This window comes from Emydura macquarii, unplaced genomic scaffold (assembly GCF_026122565.2).
Source record: "Emydura macquarii macquarii isolate MOO-44397 ecotype Brisbane River unplaced genomic scaffold, CSIRO-AGI_Emac_v2 contig_2417, whole genome shotgun sequence".
NCBI classification, from domain to species: Eukaryota; Metazoa; Chordata; order Testudines; family Chelidae; genus Emydura; species Emydura macquarii.
Window position 1 is genome coordinate 2,323,552 of NW_027132554.1, and position 27,748 is coordinate 2,351,299.

Genomic DNA, 27,748 nt, shown 5'->3' on the forward strand with positions numbered 1-27,748 from the left:
CGGCACATGGCAAAAACCAGAAACCCAGGACGAGCCACAAAAAGCCTGAAATGCCAGGACTAGTCACTTAGGCCAGTGGATGAGAGCTAGCGATTAGGAGATACTGTACCAGCCAGAGGGGCCCCTTGACAACTTTCTGTAATCAGCGGTACAGAGCCTCTCTTCCCAGCAGGGAGCCTTTCCACAGGGCCTTTAATCTGCAGAACACACTCATTCATAGCCAGCAAATGCAACCATCATGCTGCTGGGAAGCCAAGACCAGGGCCTGTCATGTTGACTTGTATCCTCATTGTTTCTGTGTGCTCCACTATCTGTCTGGCTGTACCCACCTCTCTTTGTCATCGTTTGTTTTAAGAATTAGATTGGGAGCTCTTTGGGGCAGGGGCCATCTCTATGTCCCATTCCTAGGAGCAGGTATCCCAGGACAAGGCCAGCATCAGAGCCCACAGCCTCCCTGGAATCTCAGCAGAGTGGCCAGAGACTGGGAGTGAAATCCTGGCCCCACTGAAGTTCATGGGACGTTACCACTGACTTCAAAAGAGACACTAAACTGCTTTCTCCACAGCCGGATGGAACCGGGTCCGTCAGTGGGGTGGTGTAGAGGAGTTTGCACTGCTACCATAATACTGTGGGCTAAGAGCTTCAGTCTCCAGAACTCGGAGCAAGACACCCTTCAGATATTACATTCACTCTTCCTCTTCGCACTGTCGGAATGAAGGGCAGCACTTAAAGCCGAGGGCTCCCAGAGCGTCACGTGCACTGGCTGATTTAACTCTTAGCCCGGAAGTATTGGTGGCTCACTTTTGCCATCATCGGCATTGACCTGTTTCATTATCACGTCTCAAGAAACCCCATTGGTTCGGCACCAGGCATCCCACTGCAACCACACAGCATTCAGCAGCATGTCTAGGAACAGCTGCACCCCACCTCCCCCTGGCCTGGCAATGAGCTTGGAGGTCACAGAGACTTCCATGCACACTTGTCCAGTTTGCGAGCAAAACCATCAATGGACAGTGTGCTACAGCTCGCCTGCAGGTCGGTTGGGGGGGGCTGAGTGGTGGCAGAAGGTCTCATTCCAGAAAGAGCCTGAAACCCCCCTGGGCACTGGAATTCCATCAACTGAAGGCAAAGCTGACATCCCGGAGAGCACTTAGCCAGCCCAACGGTCACATGCTCACAGCTTTGCAGCATCGACAGAATTTCACCACCGTGGGGTCCAGAATGTCCCTCCTTTGCCCTGCCTCTGTCAAGCCTGCATTATTTGGTGAGTCATCAGTTCCATTCCCCACCCCCCGTCAGAGCAATTTACATCCAAAGAGAAGCCGATATTTGCCTCACATGCCGCCCTCAGTATCCTAGAAACTCCTCGTTCTCAGAACGAGCCTCCTCACTCCATTTTTATTGCAAAACGTTTTGTAAGAGGAAAAAGAAAGGAAGAATGGGACAGTCACAAAAGGGCACTGTCTCTTTAAAACAATCTGCCTAGCAGCTTTTGAAGAGGAGGGTCATGACTCGGGGGGGGATCCTCGACATGAGGGTCCTAGACATGAAGACGGGGGTCCCCAGCCTAACCAACCAAATAAATAAGTCAGGAAACAGTTGCTGTAGAAACGCCAAGGAAACAAAAATCAGACCACCTAGGTCCTAAGCACCCTCAGTCAGTGGGAGTGATGGGTACTTAGCGCCTTTGAAAATCAGGCCCAGGGGATCTCCAATTCAGCATCCAGGAACTGACGGACCCAAAATCAGCAGCCCTTTCTCAGACTCTGTCTGCCAGCACCTGGCAGAATCAGGACCACACAGTCACACCGCACAAAATGCTGGGGAAGAAACTTGAAACCCGATTGTGTCAGATCCAGTCCTCCATGGCGCTAAGCACCTTCCAGCCCCATTGCAGAGCAAGCTGGAGACACCTCCCCTCTGCACCCCCTTGCTCTGAATACCAGTAATTTTAAAATCTATGGAACTAACTAGGCACCTTCTTAGTAATAATTAACCAGGAATCCAGGCAGGGGCAATGATGCAGCAAACTAGCTCCATGCTATTCAGTTCTAGCTGCCACGTGCTGGGTATTTTCCACCTTTCTACCAACAGCAAAGATTTTTCCTAATGCAAGGAAAACAGCCAGAAAGGAAAAGCCTAGTGATGGCATTAACTGGGGCAGCCTGCATAGTTCTTGTCAGCTTGAACTTTAGCACTGAAAACCGCCCAGACTAACTAGAGAAATCTAATCCGAGCACGCTCCACTTTTCCACTTTACTGCGTGATCTCTCCAGCGTGACACCTGCTCCACAGTTCCTCACCAGGAATGTTACTCATTAGCACAGGCCCCACCAGGGGATGCAGGGAAAGAAAAGAAAAGTGGCATTAAAACTTTCAGCACTAGAACTTTGCAGTCATGTCCTGATTTAGCTGCCAAAGCCTTTGACTAAGGCAGCCCTGTAAAGCCAGTCAGGAGTCCCTGAGTTTCCAATTCCAGAAACAGTAACCCCTGGGGGGTAGGGTGGGGGAGGTTAAGTGGGGGGAGGGGACAAACGAGAACAAAGTGATCCCTGCTCCCAGGAGCTTCCAGTTGGATAATTTAATCCCCTGGGCACTGAAATTAACCTTCAATTTACATTATCTTCTACAACAAACTGCACATTCCATCCATCGCTGTGTGGATGAATGTTTCCTTTTAGATTTTTTTAGAAGTGTGTGTTTACATAGTTGACATAGTAAATTCTGCAGCTCCCCAGCGATCGGGAATTCCTTGCTTTGGATGGAATATTTAAGTCTAACCACACTGAGTTAGGGTGGTCACTCCATGTGCAAGGATATTGCAGGCTAAAATAAGCTTTTGAAGTTTGCTGTGACTACAAACAAAATCTGACCACATTAATTGATCAGCTGAGTGGGGAAACCATCTGTTGTTCCAAAAGAAAATGGATTTCTAGGTGCAGGGAGGGGCCTCGATTCTTCAGTAAGGAAAGAAAGACCTTTCCAGAGCTACTAAATTATACCACCAGTGCTAGACTCACAACAACTGCTGCAGCCGCAGCAGAACACCATTCCCAAAGCTGGGCTAGACACGAAACCATCTGCTCGCTTTCAGGGACATGCAGGAAACGTAGCAGGCCCCCCACTCCCCACTCTCAGTTCCAGTGCTGCGGGGAATGATCTAATACACAACAAGTGCACCAGAACTGCACAGTGCAAACACGCTCTTCCAGCACGGTCAAGTCTGAAGAAGCCAGATGAGGCGCTGGGCTGGCACAGTGGCCTGGCTGATCTCTAGGTCAAACCCGGTCCATCAATGTCACCCCAAACCGCGCGGGGGTGCCCAGCGGTCAGTGCAAAATGGTTTGTTGGCATCGGTCAGTTTCCGGGGGGCCCATGCCCCAAAGGGTGTGTCTACCCAGCGGCTGGGAGGGGGGATTCCAGCCCGGGAGAACAGACAGGCACTAGCTCTGCTCGAGCAGCACCTACAAACAGCAGCACAGGCAGCTGCTCGGGCTACGCCGGCACACGTACTCAGGGGTCTGGCTGGGCTGTGCCTGGGCCACTAGCCTGAGCCACCACACATGCCACCGTGGCCACACTGCAACTGTAGGCACTACCTTCGGCAGGGCCACAGTGATTCACACCTCCCAGATGTCATGTGGGCACGGCCAAGCAACCGTCCCAGCCCTCTCCCTGGCAGTCTCAGCAGCACAGCCAAGGAGTGAACGAGCCCCAGGAGACAATGCTCCCTTCCCACCCTAAGAGGATTCCCCCAGGTCAAACCAAGGCAGGTGGGGGAGTTGGAAAGAGGCCACACACGGCAGCTGCCCGAGCTACCCGGCCGATGGCTAGAGAGGGGAAATGCAATTCTGCTGAAGCCTCTGTGCTTTCAGCCTGAAGTCGTTCATAGAGACAAGGCCAGAAGGGACCATCATGATCATCAGTCTGACATCCTGCGTAACACCGACCAGAGAACTTCCCCCAAATAATTCCTACAGCAGATCTTTCAGAAAAACATCCCATCGTGATTTAAAAATTCTCAGTGATGGAGAATCCACCTCGACCCTTCACGATTTGTTCCAATGGTTAATTACTCGCTCTGTTAAAAATGTACCCCTTATTTCTAGTGGGAATTTGTCTACTTTCAATGTCCAGCCACTGGACTGTATTCAACCTTTCTCAGCTAGATTGCAGAGCCCATTATTCAATATTTGTTACCCATGTAGGTACTCACAGACGGAGCTCCTGGAGTCTCTCACTATGAGGCAGGTTTTCTAATCCTTTCATCATTCCCGCGGCTCTTCTCTGAACCCTCTCCAATTTATCAACATCCTTCTGGAATTGTGGACACCAGAACAGGAGGACACAGGATTCCAAGCAGCCGTCACACCAGTGCCAAACACAGGCAAAATGATCTCTGATCCTCCTTGAGATTCCCGTTTATGCATCGCAGGATTGCATTAGCTCTTTTGACTACAGTGTCGCTCTGGGGACTCACATGCAGTCCATCCCAAGTCTCTCTCAGAGTCACGGCTTCCCAAGATAGAATCTCCATCCTGGGAGTGTGGCCGACACTCTTTGGTCCTCAAAGTTTGCATTCACACTCAGCTGTATTAAAATGCAGTGTTTGCTTGCACCCAGTTCACCAAACAATCGGAGTAGAGCCCTGCGTGGGACTATTTTTTTAACCCCACTCCCAGCCTCTCCCGTATTGTTTCTTGCATTTTTATCGCGCTCCCACCCACAAAAATCTTAGTTCCTGCAAATCCCATGAGAGAGACAGGTTCCCCCATGCTACCAAACCCCCCCCCCCCCACAAAAATAGTTAGTTAATATATTATATATATGAATGGAATTCAGACACAATTTTTACCACTAAAAGAATAAAACAAATCTCGCTTAAAGCATGTACAAAAATTAACTCCTGTTATAATAGACATCACATCTCTTTCCACCCCGCGCTTACATTTAAGTATTAAAACCTTTATTTTAAGAAAGGAAAGCTTGCTTCACATTGCTGAAATTCTACTTAGAACAAACTAGAAACTGACAAGAGATTTAGTGTTTTCCCGCAAATTCCCGCAGTCTGCTTTTTTTGCCACCCAATCCCGCCCACAGCAAAATCCATTTTACCCACTATTATGGCAGTAGGTCCTGCAGGGCCTACGGGATCCCAGTCCTGCTGCAGGGCTCTGATCCAGATCACTCTGTGTCTGTGATCTGTCCTCTTCATCATTTACCACTTCCCCAACCTTTGTGCCATCTGTGAATTTTATCAGTGAAGATTTTATGTTTTCCTCCAGGTCATTGATAAAAACGTTAAACAGCCTAGGGCCAAGAACTGATCCCTGTGGGACCCCACTAGAAACACCCCTGCTCTAAGTGGGGGATGATTCCCCATTTACCGTTACATTTTTGAGACCTATCAGTTAGCCAGTTTTCAATCGATTTAACGTGTGCCATGTTGATTTGATATCATTCTGGGTTTTAATCAAATCAAATGAAGTCTGTAGGCAAAGGCATTCAGCATGGAGCAGCAACACAGGGCCAAACTCACCCTGGGCGTAATCCCCTGAGCTCAGTGAGGGGACAGAGGGGCTCTGCGCCATTGCCAGCATGGTGCCCTTAGCTGACAGAGCAAACACTGAACATCAGCCACGGCAGGACGCAGCTGTGAGATGACAGGTTAGGTTGGCCCAAAGAAGTCGTTCAACCCACTGTACCCTAAGGTCCATGCTGTCCCCTCTGCTAGTGCAGGCCCCAGCACAAGCCCATCATGCGGGGAGGGTGTAGTAGAAGTGGGCATGGCCGGGCACACAGAGTCCCTCCTCTCCGCCACTGCACCAGTGGGGCTCCCTCAGACCCCCAGCCTTGGTGGGAAATAATTCTGATGAGCTCTGATAAAGGGCGGCATCACTGACAGGTTTCCTCTATCAGTGAGTTACACCACAACTGGCCCCAGGGGGGGCTCTGGCCCAGCGTGGTCATTTAGAATCACAGCCACCATCCTCCCAGGCATGATCCAGACAGGACTGTGGGGTCACTCCTAAATGTGCCCGTGACACGAGGTGTCTCCAGCTGTGGCAAGGAGAAGGAACTTGCTGAATCTCTCCTCAGGCATGCAACACAAACACCTTTTCTTTTTAAACAAATGAGCATTGGTGACACAGCTCTGTCCCACCACAGACCAGTCCATGGAGAGTTTATGGACTCCAAATCCAAATGCCAACAACGGTACCTGCAACAGCAACCACCCAGCACAGCACAGCACAGCACAGCCGCAATCTCATGCCTGCCGGATTGCACCAGCTGCTGTCCTGCATCAATCACATCCCAGACAAACCCACAGGACACCTTCACAGCAGCCTCCTAACACCTGCAAAGTCTCAGCCTCTGAACGCTGCTACCTGTGAATGGGATTTAAACCAGCACTGATGCTGCGCTTGCAAATACTCGGTGACTTGCTGACTGCCCACCAACAAAAGGTGCAACGCTACCCTCCCTTCTCCAGGGTCCCAAGCAGAGCCAGTCACGTTCACACACACCCCGCAATCTATAGCACGGCAGAGTCTCAGTACCTATCACTTGGAATTTCCCAGCAAGGACATTCAGCTCCAGGCTGCTGCAATTCTACACAGGTCACTCCTTCCACCCTTAATTGGGGGGGAGGGGAGTTTATAACTAATCTCCTTAAAAAACAGCAGCAACATCCCAGACAATCCCCAGAGTGGGAGATGCAACAAATACCACAAGTTCCCTCCGAAATGAACAGGATCTACCAAGTGCAATTCAATGGCAAAGCTCAGTGCTCACCTGCAAGCAGCGTGCTCCAGACAGCTCAGCGCCTCTGTGAACTTGCCTGGGAATGTTTGGAGAGAAATCTCCCAGTCTTAAAGGTACAGGACCCTTTTCCCCATCAAATGAAGATGAAGAGTCGCTCGCACTCCTGCTCCCAAATCTCTTCGGATAAAAGCACCCGGTGTCCCCTCTGGGGTGGGTGAGGGAGGCAGAGTTGAAACGACTCAATCCCACTCCTAATGGGGGTGGATCCTGCACTTTGCCACAGCCTCAGGAGTTTTAATGGACAAACCCATGCCCAGAACATCGTGCTATGGAGCCTGCATGTATCCAGCCACCTTCCAAGGGATTGCTGAGCCCCGGAACTAACCCAGCATGAAAAAGGCTGCCCAAAGGAATCTGCCTGGAAGATACACGTAGCTGCCAAGGGCCTAAACCCACAAACCCTGGCTCACTGAGGTGGGCAGGAGGGCCCCAGCCCTGGGGTGGGGAGAAGGGAGTCAGAGACGGGCAGGAGGGAGCAGGGATTCAGGAGAAGGAGCTCCAGCCCTGGGGTGGGGAGGGAGCTCAGACATGGCAGTGCGGAGTACTATATAAACCCCAGCTGACGCAGGGGCCAGCTGAGACCCCAGGCCTCATATATATTGGGAGCTGACCTTAACCTTCAGCATCTGCCAACTGCTGGTGACAGACCTGGGTATTCTGGTGAGAGGCAGTGGTGATGCAGTTCACCATGCCAGGGCAGTGGGACTGGTCTAGGAGTACAGCTCAGGAGAGATATTTACTATGCAGACACGCGAACAAACTCTGAGCCTTTACACCCCTTTCGGAGAAATACTACAAAACAACTAAGTGACTGGCTTAGCACTCGCTGCCAGCTGAGGGAACCGCAGCAGGGCCCTAGCTGGCAAGGCAGGAGTGCCAGGAGTGCGGCCCGTAGAGGTGAGCCTTGCTATGTTTATGTAGAAAAGCGTTGAAAAGTGAGTATGCCCAAATCTATTGCCTACAAACAGGCGTAACAATCGGCACGTGAGGTCTGGAAAAATCTGAGTAAAGTGAAGTGAGACAATTCAGAGGCAGGTTGAAGACAAGCTAGGACAGAACTCATGTCGGAAACACAGTTTAATTCTAACGGATTTTTGCAAAATGTTCGTGTTTGGAAAATGCTGTTACCTGTATTGACAGGTGTTGATATGGCAGTTATGGAAATGTCGATTAAGGTGACGTTTAATGTTTAATAGCCAATGAGAAAGTAAAAAATATTTAATATGGGTTGTGGAAATATAGATATGGTAACAGATGGATTTAATGTTCATTAAGGGGCATTATTATCGTGGACTATAAAAAGGGTAGCAGGCTAATTTTAGAGTAGGCGCAGCCATCCACCCTCAAGGTATCGGAATAGAAAAGTTTATACCTGCTCTCCTCATTTAGGGACTGATCATCCCTAAACGTACCATTTCATCTTAGACTGCAGGTGTCCATTCTGTGTATGGTTACAGTGTAAGGCCTGTTTGCTTCACTGTTTTATATTACATAAAGTCTTTCACTTTATCACTCGTCCCGTTAGTCACAGTCCCCCACTAAATTCAATGATCTGTCATCGTCCTGGCAGCTGGAACTGTAAAGGATTCACTTCGGTTTTATTCCTTATTTTAACCACTGAAGCGGGAGTGGGAGCACACTGCGAAGGCTCCCGCAGCTGCAGCCAGCCCACCTCCTCAACTGCAGGGAAGTGGTGCAATGCTGAGCTGGGTTGGTGGGCAAAGAACCTCCTTTCCCTTCCCCCAAATAAACATGCCCTTATCCACAGACTGGCTCCTCTTCTGGAGAGACTAGCCCCGATAGACAGACACCCAGGCAGGAGGATGGAAAGCTGCGGTTTTAATTACAAAGCACAGAGCAGTCAACCTGCCCTGTATATTCAAAGGTACCTGCAGCAGGCCGGTTACCTCACTCACCCTCCTTCTTGGTCTCCTGACCCAGCTATCGATGGCAAGAACAGGCATCCAGGGAGAGTGCCAGGGCATGAATCATACTGTGCCTGAACCTTAAAATCACCACATATTATCGGATCAAGGTCCCACTGCATTTGGCTAATGAAGGGTTAATCCAGACAGTCTCCTTGTTCACTGGACGCCCTTAGGGCACTGTCCTCTCTGAAGAGAGGGGATTCCACATCTGGAGAAGGCTTGTCGTTCTCTCTCAATGGGAAAGGAGAAGGGGGAGGGGGAGGAGGATTAGGGTAAGAGTCATCTTCATGTTTATCGAGGTCTGGTGTCAGAGCAGCTTGGTCTGGCTTCTGCTGGCTGCTCCCTCCCTGAAGATAGCCCAGTGCCTGTGCTGCTTCCTTCCTGCTTGCTAGATGCTTGCAGTACATTTCATACTGTGTTTCCGGCTTTGGCAGCAGGTGCCCATTTTCTCCAACACCTGAGCAGAGAATGAGAGATGAGGACATACCGTGTCTAGTACTGCTCCGTATCTTGTTTCTCTCCATTGCACTCTGACAAACAGGGACCAGGAACACATCCCTGAGGGATAAATGCCAAAACAAAGCACCATGGGACAAATCTCGCAGTCCCTTCTTCAGGCAAATCACTCATGGAATTCAACGGGTGTTTTGCTTGAGTCAGGACTGGTGGGTCTGGCCCAATGTGATAGAACAGTGTATTATCCTCTGGTAACGTCTCCCCGCTCCAATTCCACGGTTCTCTGCCTCTGTTTTACACTCAGACACCAGATGGCCGTTATATAGAGTAAATGTTACATTGTTATTCCACCTGTGTCTGGGGCCCACCAGCTACTGATGACCTTTTAGACATTAAAATCTGTTTACATATTTGTATTTCAAGTATTGGATTTTTGAAATGACATGTTTCTATTTTAAGTGTTATAACTAGTAGGATGAAGCTGGGTCTCAGATAAGTAAGAACTGAGTCATCTCCTGTGGCATTCCCCTCAGATTTTCAAGTGCAAGCCTCAACCACCTTCATTCAGAGAGCAACCTACCTTCAGTGTCCCCTTTCTTCGATCCAGAGTGGTCTCTTAAATACAGGTTTCGCTGCATTCTCTGCAGTGAGTTTGCAAACAATTGGTTTCGTAAGAATTCTGTATGTTTTATGCTTTGATCCACAAGCCGTGTTCTCACTGGACAGAAATACATTGCTTCACTTTTCTCTGGTGCATCCAGCACGGCCATTTCCAGAGGCAGATACCAGACTGAATGGCCCAACAGCCTGAGGTGCTGTGGCAACTCTTATGATCCTAACACAACACTCTTCTCACCAAGCCAATCGGAATGCAGATAATCAGCAATGGGACAGTGCCCTGGGCACACGTATTCACCTGTTTAACTGGTTTTAAAGTACCTTCCCTCCCACGCCCATGCCCACTATTCTGACCTGGTTGATGCATAACAAGACTGCAAAGAAACGTACAGGAACCAAAGATTACAGTACAGTGGAGACTCCACTAGCAGAGATGATCTCCTCACTCACCCTCCAGGACCAGGCTTGCTGTGCTGCTCTTGTACAGGACGTACATCACCGAAGACCTTCTTTTCCCAAGTCCCACATGCTGCTTCCTGAGGCCCTTCCCTTCCTGGGACTCCTGCTCTGCAGGCTAAAGAGGGTCACAGACAATGCAGCTGGGTTAAGAGGACATCAAATAAAAAGGAAGAGTCTCTAGAGCCGCTCTTTATTTTGTTTCTGCTCCTCCTCACTCAACAGCAGCCAGGGCGTATGGTAACAGGCTCTTGGCTTGGTGAGGCAGGATCCCAGAAGACCACGCCAATCTGTTTTCATTTCCCCCCTTATACTCTTAATTTCCCTTTTATCACTGCACACAGATCAACCCTATAACTTGCTGGCTCACCTAGGGTAGCTTAAACTAACCCTACTCTTTAATATCCAGGAGGTTTTTGCATATAGGTCCTTCACTGGGAAGAGAGAGCCAAGGTTGGTCCAGACCCTGTCTCCCTCAGCCTGGAGGGATGGGAAGGAGAAAGGGGGAAATGGGGATGAGGGGCAGGAGGAGGAAAGGCAGGAATGCCAGGCTGGGGGACAGTGGGGAAGGCTCTGGGGAGGAGCAGCCACAGGCAGGATGGGGGGCTCCAGGCGCAATGGCGCATCCCCCCGGGCAGCACAGAGGGGCCCCTCACATCTGACATGGGGCTGCGCCCTGCTGGTGGTGCTCAGCCAGGCCCGCTGGGTGCTGCAGCAGCCACCGCAGGGAGGCTCCCCAGTCCGTTCCCAGCCGCCTGGCAGACACCTGAGCCAGCTGGACATCTGCAGGACAGCGGAGCCCAGCTCAGCTCTCCTCTCCCTGCTGCGCTGCGCTGTGCCATGCCAGGGCCTCTGCATCTGCCCTTCGGTCCCAGTCCTCCCCTGCACCGGCTGGGCACTGAGCTGGGACTGGGAGCGGGAGGGACTTGGTCTTAGAGCCAGGCTTGGGACAGCTTGTGGCTGCTGCTTCCTCTCCCAGCTCTCCTCCTTCAGCTGCCAGGCAGCCAGACCCTCACTTGCCTCGGCCAGCCAGGCACTGGCCAGCGCCGCCAACAGCAGGCCGGCGCCCCTGGCCCTGGGGGCCATAGCCCCCTCACACACACCCCCAGTCGGTCCCCAACTCTGTCATTGCTGAGTAGCGGCAGCAGCTGCTGGTGGCTGGGGTCGGCATGTGGGTGAGCAGGGCCAGGAGAGCTTGGGGAGGCGCCAGGCTGGAGCAGGGGAGCCGGTGGGGCTGTGCGCGGGTTGGGCGCTGGGGGAGACAGGCTCCTGGGCAGGGTGTGTCACCCGTTAGCGGCAGGGCTGGCTCTGGCTGGTCCCCGGCAGAGCTGGGGAGGATGAGCCGACCCACCTGGCGTGGTGCGGCGCTGCCAGCCACCTGAGTCCCACTCCCCGCTGCCTCGTAGCGCTGGAGCTGGCTGGCATGGTGACTGCAGCCATGTGGCGGGTGTCCGAGCTGGCGGTGGGGCAGGGCGAGGAGTGGGAGGGCAACTGAGCCACGCCTGGAGGAGGAGGCGGCCCGGCGGCAACAGCAGCACGCAGCTGGCCAGCAGCGCAGGCAGGGAGAGAGCCAGGCAGCGCCGGTGGCTGGGGGAGCTCGGACAGAGATGCAGCTCCTCCCCGCTGGTTGGGAGTCCTGGGACTCAGGACACGACTCACAGTTGGCAATTTTTACGGACTCTTATTTATTTACAGATTTACGGACAGCAATAAAATTGCACATTTTTTTACTGACTGTCCGTAAATTTATGGACGGCTGGCAACCCTGCTCAGTGAAGCCACTGTGCTGACCCTTTCACAATCTCTACATGCGAAAAGGTGGAGTCTGGTGCCAGATTAATGTCCACATTTGCATCTCTACAGTAGTGTAATTACTGACCACACAAGTGATCAAGAGACAAATGAAACTGCCTTGGTCCCCCACTGCCAGGAGCTTGCTTTGTGCAGCACGATGTGATTATCAGATCACAGAGAGCATGGACTATCCACATGCCTAGTTTTGGACCTTCTCAGTTATACGCTTCAAGTCTGTGACTGTACTGATGAATGCTGGAGCTACAGAACTGTGGCCTGCTCTGCCATGCAATGGCTAGTATTGGCCTCTGGAGAAGAACTCCTCTGCACTGGTTAGTGGAAAGAAAAACACGCTGCCTCTGCGCCAGGATCTATTGCAAGGGATAATAAACAAGAGGCTTTGCTTGGCAGTTAACCCTTGTCACCCTGCCAATTATCCCAGCAGAGAATATGTAAGAAGAGGGGCCCGGGACCCCAAAGACAGCAGACCATTAACATGCTCTGAGGACTGAAGTCCAGCCAGCAGGGAAGGGGGGGCTTTGTTGATGGTTTGGATTGTTGGTTCTTCTCTTGCAATTGCTGCTGCGTGGCAAGGGATAGGCACACAGGCCAGGGATCTGTGGCACATCCTATGCTGGGCCGAGGTGATGACTGTTGTTGGACCCTGGCACTATGGTTCTCTCGCCCGCTGCTAGACATTGCTTTAGCCACACTTACTGCTTTTTGTGACGGTTGTTTTCTGTTTGCAGAGGCTTCCTCTGTGCCATCTAGTGTGCAGGACTCGAGAGACTGGGCGGCGAGTCCAACTGGCCCTGTTTCAGCATAGCCAGGGTGCTGTTGTAGTTTGGTGTCGTGGCCCCTCATACCTAAAGACCCTGCAGTAGGATACAGAGCAGTCAACTTAGCCTTTCCACCAAATCATCTGACCAACAGGTCTGTCAGAGCTCCCAGCCTGGAAAAGCTCTCCCTCACCTGGAGAGAAAGAGAGAAGTTTACAGGTGGAGCGTGACTGAATACAGGGACTTGAGAGTTAAGGGCCAGAAGATGCCCCTGCACGGCCCTGCTGCCGATGCATCTGGAGAGCACAAGAGCACCTGCACCCCTGTACAGCAGCCAAGCACCATGGCTGCCTCCATGATTCCTAAGCATAAGCCCTTCTCCTTCCTGCTACCCTCTGTACACTGGCCAGTCCTAAGGGGATGGACAGGAGGTGCAGCCATGGTTCCATTCCTCCCCTCCGCATCACCTAGCAGCAGTGCTGGCAGGACACACATGCATCCCTGGAAAGGGCATAGCAGCCTGTGCTCTGGAAGGGACTGTCCTCATGGTGCTCCCCCTGGGGCATGCAGATCCACAGCACTTACTCAGGGATGGTAAAATCGAGCTAAGGCGGAGAATAAGTATCAGTCATTAAAGGGCAAACTGTTCTTGTGATTCGCCCCAAAACACACATAATAAGCCAAAGAAATAGAGAATTAGTTACACTGAAAAAATCCACACATATTAAGATCTGGAAATACAGTTAAGGCACCCAAACAATCTGAACTCTGCCTTGTAGTACCCTGCACCATGCAGTTACCATAGCATTGTGATGAAAGCAACTTAGTGTCTCTAATTCTAGATGAGGGAACACTGAGTTTTAAATACAATCGATTATTTTCAGTTTTCCCCCCTCATTGTTTCACTACAGAGCAGAATTAATATTAATGCCTTAAATGCATTTTCAGCCTTAACATGTTTAAGTGTAACTATAACTCTGAAATTCCCAGATTTGTTATTCTTGGTTTTGGGATAACTACGACATTTGTGTATTGTTTTTCACCCTTAAATTACTGATAAGTACTCTCAACCTTCGCTCAATTTTAACATAATTATGTGTTTTGGATTTTCCTTTTTGAAAGTTATTAACACTTTCATACCTGAACATTGTGACACTGACAGATTAGCTCAGGCTAGAGCCACAGGCCAATTCACTTGAGGGTGAATATCAAAGAAGTGTATTAGTATGTATTCAAACTAATTCGTTCATATGCTAATAGAGATTAAAAGAGATGCTGTTATTGTATTCACTTACCTGTAACAGGCTGTCTGCTATTACATTAAATTTACATTGCATATATCCCTGTAACTACATTTATATTATGTATACTCCTGGAACTAGATAACCCTAGATTAAAGCGTGAGCTAGTATGAAAATGTACTCAGGTGTTTAATTCCTGAAAACTAGTGAAATACCCTATTGTTTGCTATTACAAACATTTGCATTTGTGTATAACCCTGTACCTAAATTACTCGTCAAAGAAATCTTGGGGAATGCTAATGAAGGACTGGAACTGGAAAGGCTACTTGTAAAGCAAGTGGCCATTGTGCAAGCAGAAACACTGATCAGATTGTTGTCTCAAGAAGAAGTTCTAAGTACCAATTCAAAGGAAGATCCTGTATCTCTGGACTGTTTGGATTCTAACAGGGTGGAATAACTGAACGAGAAGATGGAGATTCCCCAGAGTTATTCTGGGAACCCCTGAAAGACTTTAGGGAAACTGGCAGTTTATTACACCACTGCCATTATTTGCAGTTACAAATTGTGATTTACCTGCTTTAACCTCTCAATAAATCTCACTCTGTTTTCCTAGCTATATATATATATGTTAGTGAGTTAGTTTGTTACGTTTACTATAGAACTGACTGCCAGCGTTGTCTTTGGTGTGAGATCTGATGTACCAGTTGATTTGGGGTAAGTGACTGGTCTCTTCGGATTCTGAGAAACCTGATGTGGTGTGATTTTAGGGTTAAGTAACCTTGTATCACAAAGTTCAGTTTGTCTGGATGGCAAGATAGACCTGGGGAGCCTAAGGGGACTGTCTGTGACTCCATGGGTAAAACTGAGATAGCGATCCAGGCATTCACATTTGCTACTGGCTTGGTGAAATCTATTTATAGAGTACACCACCAGTTTGGGGTGCCTGCCCTGTTTTCTGACAGTCTGACCTAAGATTGGCACTCTCAGTCATGAGATGCTCCAGACAGCATGACAAACACTCAACAAGAAACCCAAAGACAACCCTTCGATATATTTCTAGCAATGATGAAGATTTGAATGGCTGTGCACTGCGTGGGTGACGCAAGGCACCTGTAAGCCCAGCTTGATTGGCAATGCACTCTTTATGCATTGCTGCGTACTGGTGACTCTGCCCTTGAAAGTTAAATTTTAACCCAGTGATTCAAGGTTGATACTACAGATTTTCAAATCATTAAATATAATTGCACGGTAGCATTCTCTTCAGATTTCTTGGTTGGTGTTCATGTAGGAAGCTTTTAATAATTAAAAAAAAAGGAAATTCCAAGAGAAGAATACTATATTAAGATGGTGCTAACATTGAGAATACTTATTGGTAACTGACAGGTAAAAAACGTTACAGGATGATGTAATTATCCCCCAAACCAACCTTAAGGAACCCAGGGAATTCAGAGGTAAATTTACCTGTCAAAGAAATCTACACATGTGCAGGTGGGAATGCCAGGATGTCTGCCCCACATAAGGCACAGCAAGTTGTTAGGACAATTACCTGATAGGCTGCACCCGGGGGAGGGCCAGAGCCTGAACCAATGACTGATGATGAGGCGCGGTTGGGTAGGAGCAGGCTGAGCTTGTATAAAGCCAGCAAGCTAAGAAGAGAAGGAGGCTGCAAGGGAAGTAACCTGCAGTTACTCTTGGGGATGATGTATTTGGGGCTACCCAGGGAGCGGGAGCAGGAGCAGTCTGCAGTTACTCCCGGAGAGGAGGGAGTCTGGGCTGGTAAACTCAGTGGAGGTCCAGAAGATAAAGAGGGAAGTAGGAAGGAGTCTAGGGAAACAGCAACAGTCTGGGAGCTAGCAGACCATATTTGCTAGATATAGAGTCCTTGGACTGGAACCCAAAGCAGATAGCCAGCCCAGATTCCCTTACTAGATGCTGAGAAAGCGGCACTGGACCTGACCTTGGCCCAGAAGGCTGATTAGAATGACAAGTGGGTCACTGATTTCATATCCCGGAAGGGGAGGACTATAGTGACCTGGCTGGATGTCTGAGTCATGAAGGAGGAGCACCCTGAATTAAAATGGTCAAAGAAATCAGATGCATAAAATCATTGCAAAGCCCTTGGATCAGGTTTGTAGCAGTGATATGACAGACAGCTGGCTTGTAAAGTCTCTGGTAACTTCCAAAAGATTGGAAAGAAAGAAAGAAAGAAAGAAAGAAAGAGGGAGACCACAGGGCAAGGAAGTGACAGAAGGGAACATCAGACTGATGGAGAACTAATCCCAGAGCTGCAAGGAGGAGGCCCCACCAATGGTGAGTGAACTGCATTACAGGGGGGAAATGCATCAGGGAAGGGTTTAAAGGCAATATCTAAGCCTCAGTTTTAATATCCAGTTCAGTTTCACCTTCAAATGGTTTCCTCAGATAAGGTCTGTTGCCGATTCTTTCCAGGTCTTGTTCTTTCAAATTCAGCACTGGAAACTAAAGAAATAGCACAGATATCAGAGTTTAACCTGGTAGTTTCAATCACCATTTTTTAATATATCAGTTTATCCCCCTCCATCCAACACATACTCTTCCCCATTCCCAGCCTCAAGAGGGGGCCCTCCTCTGCCCCTTTCAGCCTTCACAGCCAGGCAGTGTTCACTGACCCATTATGATTTGAATGGAAAGTGTGCAAGTTAGAGGGCAAAGAAGCCAACGTGTGCATGGGGAGTGAGGCTGGCAGCTTTAAAGCTGTCAATTGTTGAAGTTGCTTGGGGCAATATCAGCCTCTCTCTAGGTGGACAGCTGGGTATGCTCCATGGATATGCTGGGAAGAAAGCTGTCAGGCCTGGCCCACGCTAGGAAATTAGGTTGGTATAACTGTAGCTCAGTGTGCCAAATTCACACCCCACTCCCACTTACCTACCGCCCACTTGGGGAGGTGGATTACCCCTCCCACTAGCGCAGGCTGAAGCAGCACAGCTACAGCACTTTTAAGGGTAGACAAGCCCTTAGGCTTTAAACACTGGGCAAACTGTAAATGGTTCTAGAGCTGTAAATACCAGGTGGCCAGGGGAAGTCTCTCCCATTAAAGAGACACGCTGGGGACATGCATTGACCAGTAACTGTGAGTAACTGATGGGTGACATCACAGCCATGATCCAGCCCTCTCTGGTGCCCAGGTCAGACCAGGAATCATAGAATCATAGAAGATTAGAGTTGGAAGGGACCGCAGGAGGTATCTAGTCCAACCCCTGCTCAAAGCAGGACTAACTTCAGCTAAATAATCCCAGCCAGGGCTTTGTCAAGCCGCAGTTTAAAAACCTCTAAAGATGGAGATTCCACCACCTCCTTAGGTCACCCATTCCAGTGCTTCACCACCCTCTTAGTGAAAAACTTTTTCCTAATATCCAACCTAGACCTCCCCCACTGCAACTTGAGACTGTTGCTCCTTGTTCTGTCATCTGCCACCACCGAGAACAGCCTAGCTCCATCCTCCCTGGAACCCCCTTTCAGGTAGTTAAAGGCTGCTATCAAATCCCCCCTCATTCTTCTCTTTTGCAGACTAAACAAGCCTAGTTCCCTCAATCTCTCCTCATAAATCTTGTGCTCCAGCCCCCTAATCATTTTTGTTGCCCTCTGCTGGATTCTCTCCAACTTGTCCACATCGTTTTTGTAGTGGGGGGCCCAAAACTTGAGACAGTACTCCAAATGCGGCCTCACCAATGCTGACCTCATCATCAAAAGAGGATGTCTCTTACATGGGCAATGATGCTGGATTTAAAAAAAAAGTGGGCTGTTGAGAATGGCCTAATGTCGCGAAATCCAATGGTCTTTCCTTCTATTTCAATTCCCAATAGCTACAGCTCTGGGTAGGTGCTCTTTCTAGCATGTACAGCATGCGGTCTCTACGCTATCAATATCAAATTAGTACAGTAATAATTGCCCTTTAACTAACTAGGCTGAGGAGTCAATGAAACCAGGGGAAGGCTCCTTATCCAACTGCCAGTGTCCTAGCACCCCAGGTTTGCCTTCATGTAAAGAATTATTAGACGCTGAGATACTGGAGGATACATTTCTAAATTCATTTATTATTAATAATCATTTGTATCACCACAGTACCTAGACAGCCAGTCACGGAGCAGGACCCTACTGTGCTAAATGCTGCACAAACACACAACTCAAAGACGGTCACTGAAAGGCCAAGTGACAGGGCGTCAGGGGGCGAGGGGGAGGGAGAGGAAGGGAGGGGGAAACTCTGGCTGGCAATGCTGAACGACACCAGGTGATGGCTGGAGAGGGAGAACCGCACCAGAGCAGAGGAAGCAGTGTTTGCCGAAGATCAAGCCAAGTGAGCAGCCCTTTTGGTGACTGGGAGAGATGAACTAGGGCTGCAGGTCAAATGCAGAGGGGAGGAAATGGGCAACAGTAGGAAGGCGCTGTGGCCTTCCCCAGAGTCTGGACCCAAGGAAGGGCCGCAGCGGTCTGGCGGGACCGAAGCAGACCCAGCAGCCAAGTCTGCCCGGCAACAGAAAGGCTGGGCAATGATAGGACCACCTGATCAGCCCAATCAGATGCAGTGGGGCGGAGTCTCTCCCAGAAGGGGCAGTATAAAAGGCAGGCCCCAGAGGAGACTGCTGTTGGAAGCAGATGTGCTGCCCTGCCGGCTGAGGCCTAGGCCGGAGCCGAGCCAACACCAGGGACGCTCGCCTCCCAGAGCAAAGACCTGGACCATTCCCTGATCCTGCCTCAGGGCTGGGAGACTGGGTAGGGCCCTCAGGTAGCTGGACCAGGCCACAGTGACTGGAGCGAGCTACCAGAACCCCGGGACTGGACCGAGACCCCTGAGCAACCTGGATGGGAGAGACCCCCCCCCGAGGCCAGACAGGACCTGGAGGAGCTGCCTGCACTGAGTCCCCAGAGACGGGACAAGACCTGGACAAGCTGCCTGAGGCCAAGCCATCCCACGAGCCCTGTGACCTGGAGGAGCTGCCCCTCACAGAGGAGCTCCCCGCCTTGCCACCTGTGGACGAGGAAGGACTGGCGGGCCTACCCTGGACCGAGTACCCCAGCAACCCCGAGGACCCTGAGGACACCAGTACCTGGGGATATGGGGAAGAAGTGGCTTAGGGACAGCCATAGCTGTGGCTGAGACAGGGGCCAGACCCCGTTGGCATGTTACGGCGGGAGCCCCGCCGACTCAGTGGCAACACCTTTGCCACTGCTAGGGCCCTGGGACGCAGTGGAGACAGATGGGCCTGCGTCCCCCTCCCCACCTTCCCTCGCCATCCCGGGAGAGCCTACGCCTCCATACCGCTGCAGATAGCGGACCCACTGCTCGCCCGCCCTGCCAGAGGGCCGGGATGATAGACTACTGGACAGTCTGCCCTCCCTGAGGGTTCGGACTACGACGCATACGGAGATGCTGTTCCCCAATTTAGGAAGGCGCTGTGGCCTTCCCCGGAGTCTGGACCCGAGGAAGGGCCGCAGCGGTCTGGCCAGGTCCGACGGCCATCCAACAGCAACTAAGGGTCATATTGGTCATCAGCATAGAAATGGAAGTCACAGAGGACAAGTGAGTGTGGGAGACAGTGGGGAGAGCCAGGAGTCAAAATCAGAGAGGAAGGCTGAGGAGGAGGAGTTGGGTGGTGGATAGATGACAGTAATGTGGAGGGAGAGAGGATCCAAGTGGGGTGCAGGAAGGGTTGGAAGCAGCAGGACCAGGAGAGAAGCCCCGCATCCCAGTACTCTGATCCAAAGCAGGAAATGGGGGAGAAGCAGAGGCCTTCTCTTAGAGGCCACGTCAGATGAGCCAGGAGCTGGAGGGAGTGACCTATGGAGGGGTGACATGGATGGCGGAGGCCTTTTAGTCATGGAGTGGGCCTTCCACAGACATGTCTTACCTTTCATTTTACCAGCAAAGAGGGGTTCAGCCTGAAAACCCAGCTTCTGAAGCTTTCTGTCTATGCTGACCTTAGGGCCAGCCAGGTTCTCATCAGGTTGTCTAGATTGTATAAACTGGGTACCTTCTGCACAAGCAAAGGGCGCATGTGTTTCTTTGTAGCATCAGGCAAATCCACTCTCCGGTCTCCCAGCTGCAGGACACCCTGATCTTGCAGCTCCACAATTGTAGCAGTCTGTAGCTGTCTGGGAGAAGTATGCTGTTTTTTAATCTGACTCTCCTTTGGTTTCCCTTCTTTGGCTGCAGAACTAAAGACAAAACAAAGCAAAAGGGTCAATATTGCCTCATTTCAAGGAGCAGCGCATCAAAGAGGGAATGTTTGCAGCTGACATTTCTAAAGCTGGAAATCTATCGGTACTCAATTAAAGCCAAAGAGGCATATCAAAGAAATGCCTATTAGAGGAGGTGGGGGATTGACCAACCCTTTCTATACAGCTGCAGCTCTGAGGTCCCCTCCACTCCTGAATATACTGCTTACAGTGTCCTTTCCTTTCCTTAGCTGGGCCTCTTTTAAGCTGGCCATGCCCAAGAGAAAACCAAGATCTTGGGACTGAGGCAGAGAAGCCAGCATGAAAAGCTGCCATAGTTCCTCCTTTAACCACTCCTTAGCCTGCAGTCTTCCTGCCTCCGGGATGCCATGCTAGTGCAAGCCACTGTGACTCTCCCTTTGCATGTTCACATGTAACCTCCTCCAGTGCACAGAGAACAGAAGCAGAGTGCTGGAACTCAGCTTCTGACTCCCAAGGGGACAATGGGGACTGCTAGTGCAGCATTGTGCATCCTGCCCGGGAGCAGTGTCACCTCTGCAATGCCTGCAGCTGCTGGCCCAACAGCAGTGACCTGAAAGAGACGGTCTCAGCCAGCCTGCATGGCAGCGTGCGGTGGGGGACTGGCCTTGTGGTGCAATCCAAAAGACTTACCTGTCACCTCTGTGCCTTGGGACTGATTTTATCTTTTTGTTCGCCCAGTTAATTTTCTGGCTTCTCTTTGTAGAGAGCTGATAGGGCTGGCCGCCTGTAGGGACCTTCTTGGACTTCTTTCTTTTCTGGGAACAGAAGAGTTACACTGAAACACAGACCCCAGAGGAAAACGTTCCCTGATGCACTTTCTCCTAGCATGTCCAAAACCCCTGCCTGCTCTCTCTCTGGTAGAAATGTTTCCCAATGTGAGAAGCCAGAAGGATGAGCCTTTGACAACAGAAGAGGCATTTAGCCCCATCAGAGAAGAGGATTGTATAATGCACATGTGCTCCCACCAGGAGCAGGACAGGACATAAGTCTCCCCAGGTGAAGACAAGGGCTCACCTGATGGGAACTATAGCTGAATGGGTAGGTTTGTTTTCTTTTAAAAGTGAACTGTCTGTCAAACACCCCCTTGTGTGCAGTAACAAGAGCCGATGAGGCACAGTGGGTTGGTTGCTACATCCCCTACTATCCTGCCGTTAACCCTATCCCTGCTCATGGCCTCCTTCAAGCAGGATGGGACATCTTTGGAATGCAGCAATGCTACGGCTTGGTCATTTGCTGTGGAGCAACATGAAGCAATGCCTCTCTTCCTCGGGATGAGTGAGCACCTTGCCTTCACGGCCCTCTATATCCACGCATGAGCTGTCAGTTATATGCCCAGAGGCATTGGTGTGCTACCCCTGAAAGCAAAGTCCATAGCCCTTCTCCTTCTCAGAAGGCACAAGGCAGATACTGTCTCTAACATCAGTGCATTAGAATAATGCATTTGCCCATTTTACAATGGTCTTTTTGCCACATCTATGCTGCACTGTAGCACTTGGCTGGGCATACGGCTAGTCCAGGAGCAATAAGCAAACCTCCAAGAAGCTCACAATGTCAATATCTCTTCCTTTGCTTTGTAGTTCTTTGAGGGAAAAGAGATTTTCAGAGGCAAGGTCTTTAACATATACTCTTCTTAAAGGCTTTAGTCTAAACAAATAAAAGCACAAGGAATCCAGTTAATTACAAGGAGTACAGAGACTCATGTCATAATCCTTTATCCCACACTTCCACTCCCAGTTGAACTGAAGGTAATACAGCTAGATCCAGACCAACATCTTGGTAGCCAAGGATCCTAATGCTCTCCAGTGCCTTTATAGAAATCCTGTGTTGGATTCCCAGTCCCCCTCCTGTAGCAATCCCATGCTGATAGAGATTGCTGGGATTGCTGCAAATGGAGCTCCAAGCACCCAGGGTGTGGGGGAGGGAGAATAATGCCTCCTGTCTCAAAGGGCTCCCGTCAGCTGGGAAGAGAATAGTGTTAAAGGAACTGTGATACAGCCGTCCTTGGCCAGAAGGTTGGGACCCAAAAAAAGGGGGAATTCAAAGTTTCTCATAGCTGCAACAGTGAAACGGAAGAGTCCCTCTCCCCCATCCCAAATTGAGAGACAGCAAAATAAAACTTGCGCTAAACCTCTCTGAAAGGGTTAGCTAGCTCCAGGCCTAAACGTAAGAGACCTACTGGTAACAGCCTGTGCTACAAAGGAGGAGGGCCTGGCTTTGAATTCCACTATTACACTCCCAAATATAGCCCTTCTCCCCAGAATCCGTGCTAGTTTTATGTTGTTCAACGATGACGCAAGCTAGGGGGAGTGGTAGAAACCCTGGAGGGTGGGGATAGGATATAGAGTGATTTAAACAAATTAGATGATTGGGCCAAAAGAAATCTGATGAGGTTCAACGAGGACAAGTGCAGAGTCCTGTACTTAGGATGGAAGAATCCCATGCACAGCTACAGACTGGGGACCAACTGGCTAGGCAGCAGTTCAGCAGAAAAGTCCTGGGGGTTACAATGGACAAGAAGCTGGATATGAGTCAGCAGTGTGCCCTTATTGCCAAGAAGGCTAATGGCATATTGGGCTGCATTAGTAGAAGCATTGCCAGCAGATCGAGGGAAGTGATTATTCCCCTTTATTCAGCACTGGTGAGGTCTGATTTGGAGTACTGTGTCCAGTTTTAGGCCTTCCCAATACAGAAAGGATGTGGACAAACTGGAAAAAGTGCAGCAGAGGACAATAAAAATAATTAGGGGGCTGGAGCACAAGACTTATGAGGAGAGGCTGAGGGAACTAGGCTCATTTAGTCTGCAGAAGAGAAGAATGAGGGGGTATTTGATAGCAGCCTTTAACTACTGGAAAGAAGGTTCCAGGGAGGATGGAGCTAGGCTGTTCTCAGGGGTGGTAGATGACAGAACAAGGAGCAATGGTCTCAAGTTGCAGTGGGGAAGGTCTAGGTTGGATATTAGGAAAAACTTTGTCACTAGGAAGATGGTGAAGCACTGGAATGGGTGACCTAGGGAGGTGGTGGAATCTCCATCCTTACAGGTTTTCAAGGTGCGGCTTGACAAAGCCCTGGCTGGGATGATTTAGTTGGGGTTAGTCCTGCTTTGAGCAGAGGGTTGGACTAGATACCTCCTGAGGTCTCTTCCAACTCTATTCTTCTATGATTCTATGTAAGGGTGACTGGCACGTGCTCTGTTTTATGGAAAATAGGGGCAACTATGTGACTTTCAGCTAGCTAGTCTTTGGCCACCCCCAGTCTTGGGTGATGGACTCTTAGTGTATGTTGTACCTTAGTGATAAATACTTACTCTGTTACTGCTTCCGCCTCAGGCCTCTGAGATTTTCTGTGTATATTTGGGACCCATTTAACAGTCAAATATCCACTGTCTGGACAGTAGCCCTGCTTGGGAGCAGCAGTCTCACTGAGATCCATCACTTGGAGCTATGACACAGACATGGTGCGGTTAGTCACTTTTAGAGGTATTCTTCCCTGAGCCAGTACGGAACCAATGCCTCAGAATGGTGCTGTGGGGTCACTGGACTACTGCAGGTGTCAAGTATTACATTGTCGTGTTCTTTCACATGAGATAACTGTCAAAAAGGCCCACATCACTTGTGATCATGAAAGATTCTCTGGCTCTTTTTACAAGAGACAGAATGTTAATCCTGGCGGCCTAGTCAAATTCTAAGGTAAGTAATTATATTTTGTTGCCTTAAAATTCACTCTGTAGTTTCACATGGAGAAATGAAATTATTCTTCAGTTCCCCTCCTAAAAACCTCATCTGTTTGGGTAATGGTGCTGGAGGAGAACAGTTGCTGCACTCCATTCAAGAGGTGACTCTGCAGCGGATGAATGATCCTTCTACAGTCTGCAAAGTGGTATGGGTATGCAATGGGTATTTTTAATTTTTAATCTATTTCAATTTTCACAGCTGCATAAAATTATGGATTTTAAGAAAAAATTGAATTTTTATTGATTTAAATTTTCAGTTGCAGGAAATTTTGGGGGTGTGACAATTATTTAAAGACAGACAATGAGATTCAAAAAATGAAATCTTTATAATTGTTAAAACAGTGTCAATGTCACATGTCAAAACATACAATATAAATATTCTTAAATCAAACTCTAAATTCTCAAGCAGGATTTTTTTACTTTTCCTTTCTGTACATTTTGATTATTATTGATGGAAATATTTTTTCATCATTAGTGCATGTACAGTGAAATGGACATTTACAGACATACCTAGACATCAGACACACTGAGAGATGCTGCCTTTCTTTGTGCCATAACACAAGAGTGCCCAAATAGTGTCCAGTTGAGGGCCCCCTTGGCAACTTTCCAGAAGCTCAAAGGCTAACCCCTGAGTTCCATAAAAAGGAGACCCTTGCAATCACTCATCTTTCTCCCTTTAAATCACTCACATTTCCAACTTTATTCAAGTAGGTGAAGCTCATCTCTCTCTGTGGGACTGTGTGAGAGTCTACCACTGAGTTCAGTCCTGGGAAATGAGTTCTTTCTGAACTGAAATATAGGCACAAACCAAAATTACAGTAAGATCAATACAAACTAACAGCATGCAAAGGACACTAACTTCTATTAGAGTTGTGGTAGATTCTCCATCAATGACAACTTTTAAAATCAAGATTGGATGTTTTTTCTAAAAGATCTGCTCTAGGAATTATTTTGGGGGTGTTCTCTGGTCTGTATTATACAGGAGGTCAGACTGGATTACAATAGTTCATTCTGGCCTTGGAATCTATTAATCGATTATACAGAGCTTTTCCTCTTCAAAGCACTTTATAAGCACTGTTAACATAACTAGCATGAATGCAATGGCAACAATCCAAGCACTCAAGATGTTCAGGAAATTCAGTTACAGTGGACAGCTCCTCCTGAACTCTGTCCTTGTGCAGCTGCCTTGTGCTCTCTTTTCTATATCACATGGGAAATTCGACTCTCTAAGTAGAATTTCAGGGTTTTTTTACCCCTCTAAACAGGTAGAGCAGTTTGCCATGATGCTCTGAGAAGCACTAAAGTTTTGGACTGATATAAACTCTGGACGACTAAACTGATCTAAACTTTGATGCTGAAACAGCTGGAATTAGAGGCCTTTGTCACAGTTGGCCTAAATTCAGAAGGCCTCAGTTGAGGCCAGTGTTCAGGAGGCTCAAGCCAAGTCTTTCCAGATCAAGAAACTTGCAGCTGCCAGCAACCCACCAAGTGGCATCATGTTACAGACACAACATGGGGCTAGAGACACGTGCCCACAATCACTTTACACCCCTTTCTGCCTCCTCTGTTCATGTTAAGTGATACCTTACTCCCCTTCTACTCATGGTGGAGTAAGGTACTACCCATCATGAGAAAAGGAGGCAGAACTGAGTCTTGGGCATTGGTCATGTGTGTAGTTATCTGCATGCTTAACTTTACACAGTGTAGTTCCATTATGTATCTCAGTACATAAAGTTTAGCATGTGCTTAAGACTTTTTCAATCATGAGTTTGGCTTGCATACGTATCTTTTTTCTACGCTCTTCAATTTATTTTTTTTTGTCTAAGTTGTAAGCTCTTTGATGTAGGGACTGTCTTTCTATGAATTTGTGGAGTGTCTAGCACAATGAGGCCAAGGCACTGATTTGAACAATATGAGTATTTAATACCAATGTATCTAGAATGTACCTAGAACAACCTATCTAGAAAAGCAGTCTGTTCTTTTAAATACATTGATTTCTTAAACCCTGATCATATAAACTAATGCATGTGCTTAACACTGAAATCAATGTGTCCGCTCACGTGAATAAAGTTCAGCATATGTGTAATTATTTGTAGAATCAGGGCCGTAAGTGCTAGTAGTTTGTTCTACAATGTATAAAACACAGAGGAAGATATGCTCCATGCCATGTGGCACCTGCAATATCTAAAACATTAATATTCTTGTCAACCTCTTTCAGAAAAACCAGTGTGCCATCATTCTGCTACAGGCTCTTAGTCCTGGGAATACTGACAACCTTCAAAAATCATCCAGATATCAGAGCTCAGCTGCAATTCACCTGACTTCAGAATTTCGGTCAGAGAAGTCATGGACTGAAGCTTCATACAGAGAAGGAGAGGAAGAGGTCTCAAGTGCAGTGAAGGTGGAAAAAGTTCTGTTACAATTGGAACATCTGAGCCTTCCTCGGGGAGAGCAATTGCTGGGGAAATTTATAATCTTCAGCGTTGGTAATTCATCTAAAAATTAAAAGCAAAGGCATTGTGAACACAGAGGATTTGATGTTACAGGATTCTACAGTTAGAAGGACCATTTAGCTTTAACTATATAGTGTCCATTTTAGATATTATTAAAGCCTTGTCAGTTACCTGTTCATCCAGTTTAATAGTAACTAATTATAATATAATTAATCCTGTGCCTTCCCTAGTGTCTTATCAGAGGATCTCATAATACATTACAAACATTAGTTAATTAAGCTTCACAACCCCACCAACGCCCAAACCAGAAATGTAAGGGACATATCAGGCTCACTTCACCCACCACCTAAGTGCAGCCACCTCGGCTGAAACACAGCAGCTATTTAACAGTGCAGAGCAATATTACACAACAGTTTGAAAGGCAAATCTAATTGCAGGGGGAACTTTTAGGGATGCTGAATTTCATTGCCTCACTGCAATTTGGCCAAGATGCCAAGTTTAATATCTCTTCTTACAGAGAAAGAGTCAGGAGATCTTTAACCACAAGACCTGTTTTACCTCTCAGCTGAAAGCTGGCCCATTCAAACAAAGCAAATTTTAATACAGTCAAATGCAAGGCCATATATGTAAGAACTAAGAATGCAGGCTATACCTACAGAATGAGAGGCAGAAAGGGTGACAGCCTGACAGGTGATTCTGAAAAGGATTTAGGGGTCAGTGTGGACAAGCAACTCAACATGGCCTCCCAGCGCACTGCTGTGGCAAAAAGGGCTAATGTGATCCTTGGATGTATAAACAGGGGCGTAGGAGCAGGGAGGTGATTTTATCTGTATACAGCATTGGTGACACCAATTCTGGAATATTATGTCCAGTTCTGGTAACCATAATTTTTAAAGGATGCTGAAAAATTGGAGTGGGCAGAAAAGAGTCACAAAAACAATGTGAGAGCTCGAAAAAATGACTTGCAGTAAGAAACTTAATGAGCTAAATCTGTTTAGTTTACCAAAAAGAAGATTGAGAGATGACTTGATTACAGTGTATAAGTACCTTCATAGACAGAAAATACCAGGTACTGAAGGATTCTTTAATCTAGCAGAGAAAGGCATAACAAGACCAGTGGCTGTAAATTTAAACCAGACAAATTCAAATTAGAAATTAGGCACGCAAGTTTAACACTGAGGGTAATTGGAACAAACTACCAAGAGAAGTGGTGGATTCGCTATATCTTGAGGTC

At 48.5% G+C, this 27,748-nt stretch overlaps 1 protein-coding gene across 4 annotated transcripts in view; it reads right to left on the reverse strand.

The window, feature by feature from the left end:
* Window positions 1–27,748, reverse strand: part of RGS3 (regulator of G protein signaling 3) — a 193,338-nt gene that overhangs the window by 164,337 nt on the left and 1,253 nt on the right. For 2 of the 4 annotated variants that reach the window (XM_067561509.1, XM_067561510.1), the window contains 9 exons: window positions 26,379–26,556; window positions 24,751–24,850; window positions 23,636–23,769; window positions 21,864–21,975; window positions 20,962–21,086; window positions 20,106–20,289; window positions 16,500–16,575; window positions 12,795–12,952; window positions 10,278–10,401 (listed from right to left, as the gene is read on the reverse strand). In XM_067561509.1, coding sequence (XP_067417610.1) covers window positions 10,278–10,401; window positions 12,795–12,952; window positions 16,500–16,575; window positions 20,106–20,289; window positions 20,962–21,086; window positions 21,864–21,975; window positions 23,636–23,769; window positions 24,751–24,850; window positions 26,379–26,556 — 1,191 coding nt within the window. Of the gene's footprint in view, window positions 1–4,216; window positions 4,607–10,277; window positions 10,402–12,794; window positions 12,953–16,499; window positions 16,576–20,105; window positions 20,290–20,961; window positions 21,087–21,863; window positions 21,976–23,635; window positions 23,770–24,750; window positions 24,851–26,378; window positions 26,557–27,748 lie in introns of those variants that run through there. The other 2 variants (XM_067561511.1, XM_067561512.1) reach the window with 2 other exon arrangements.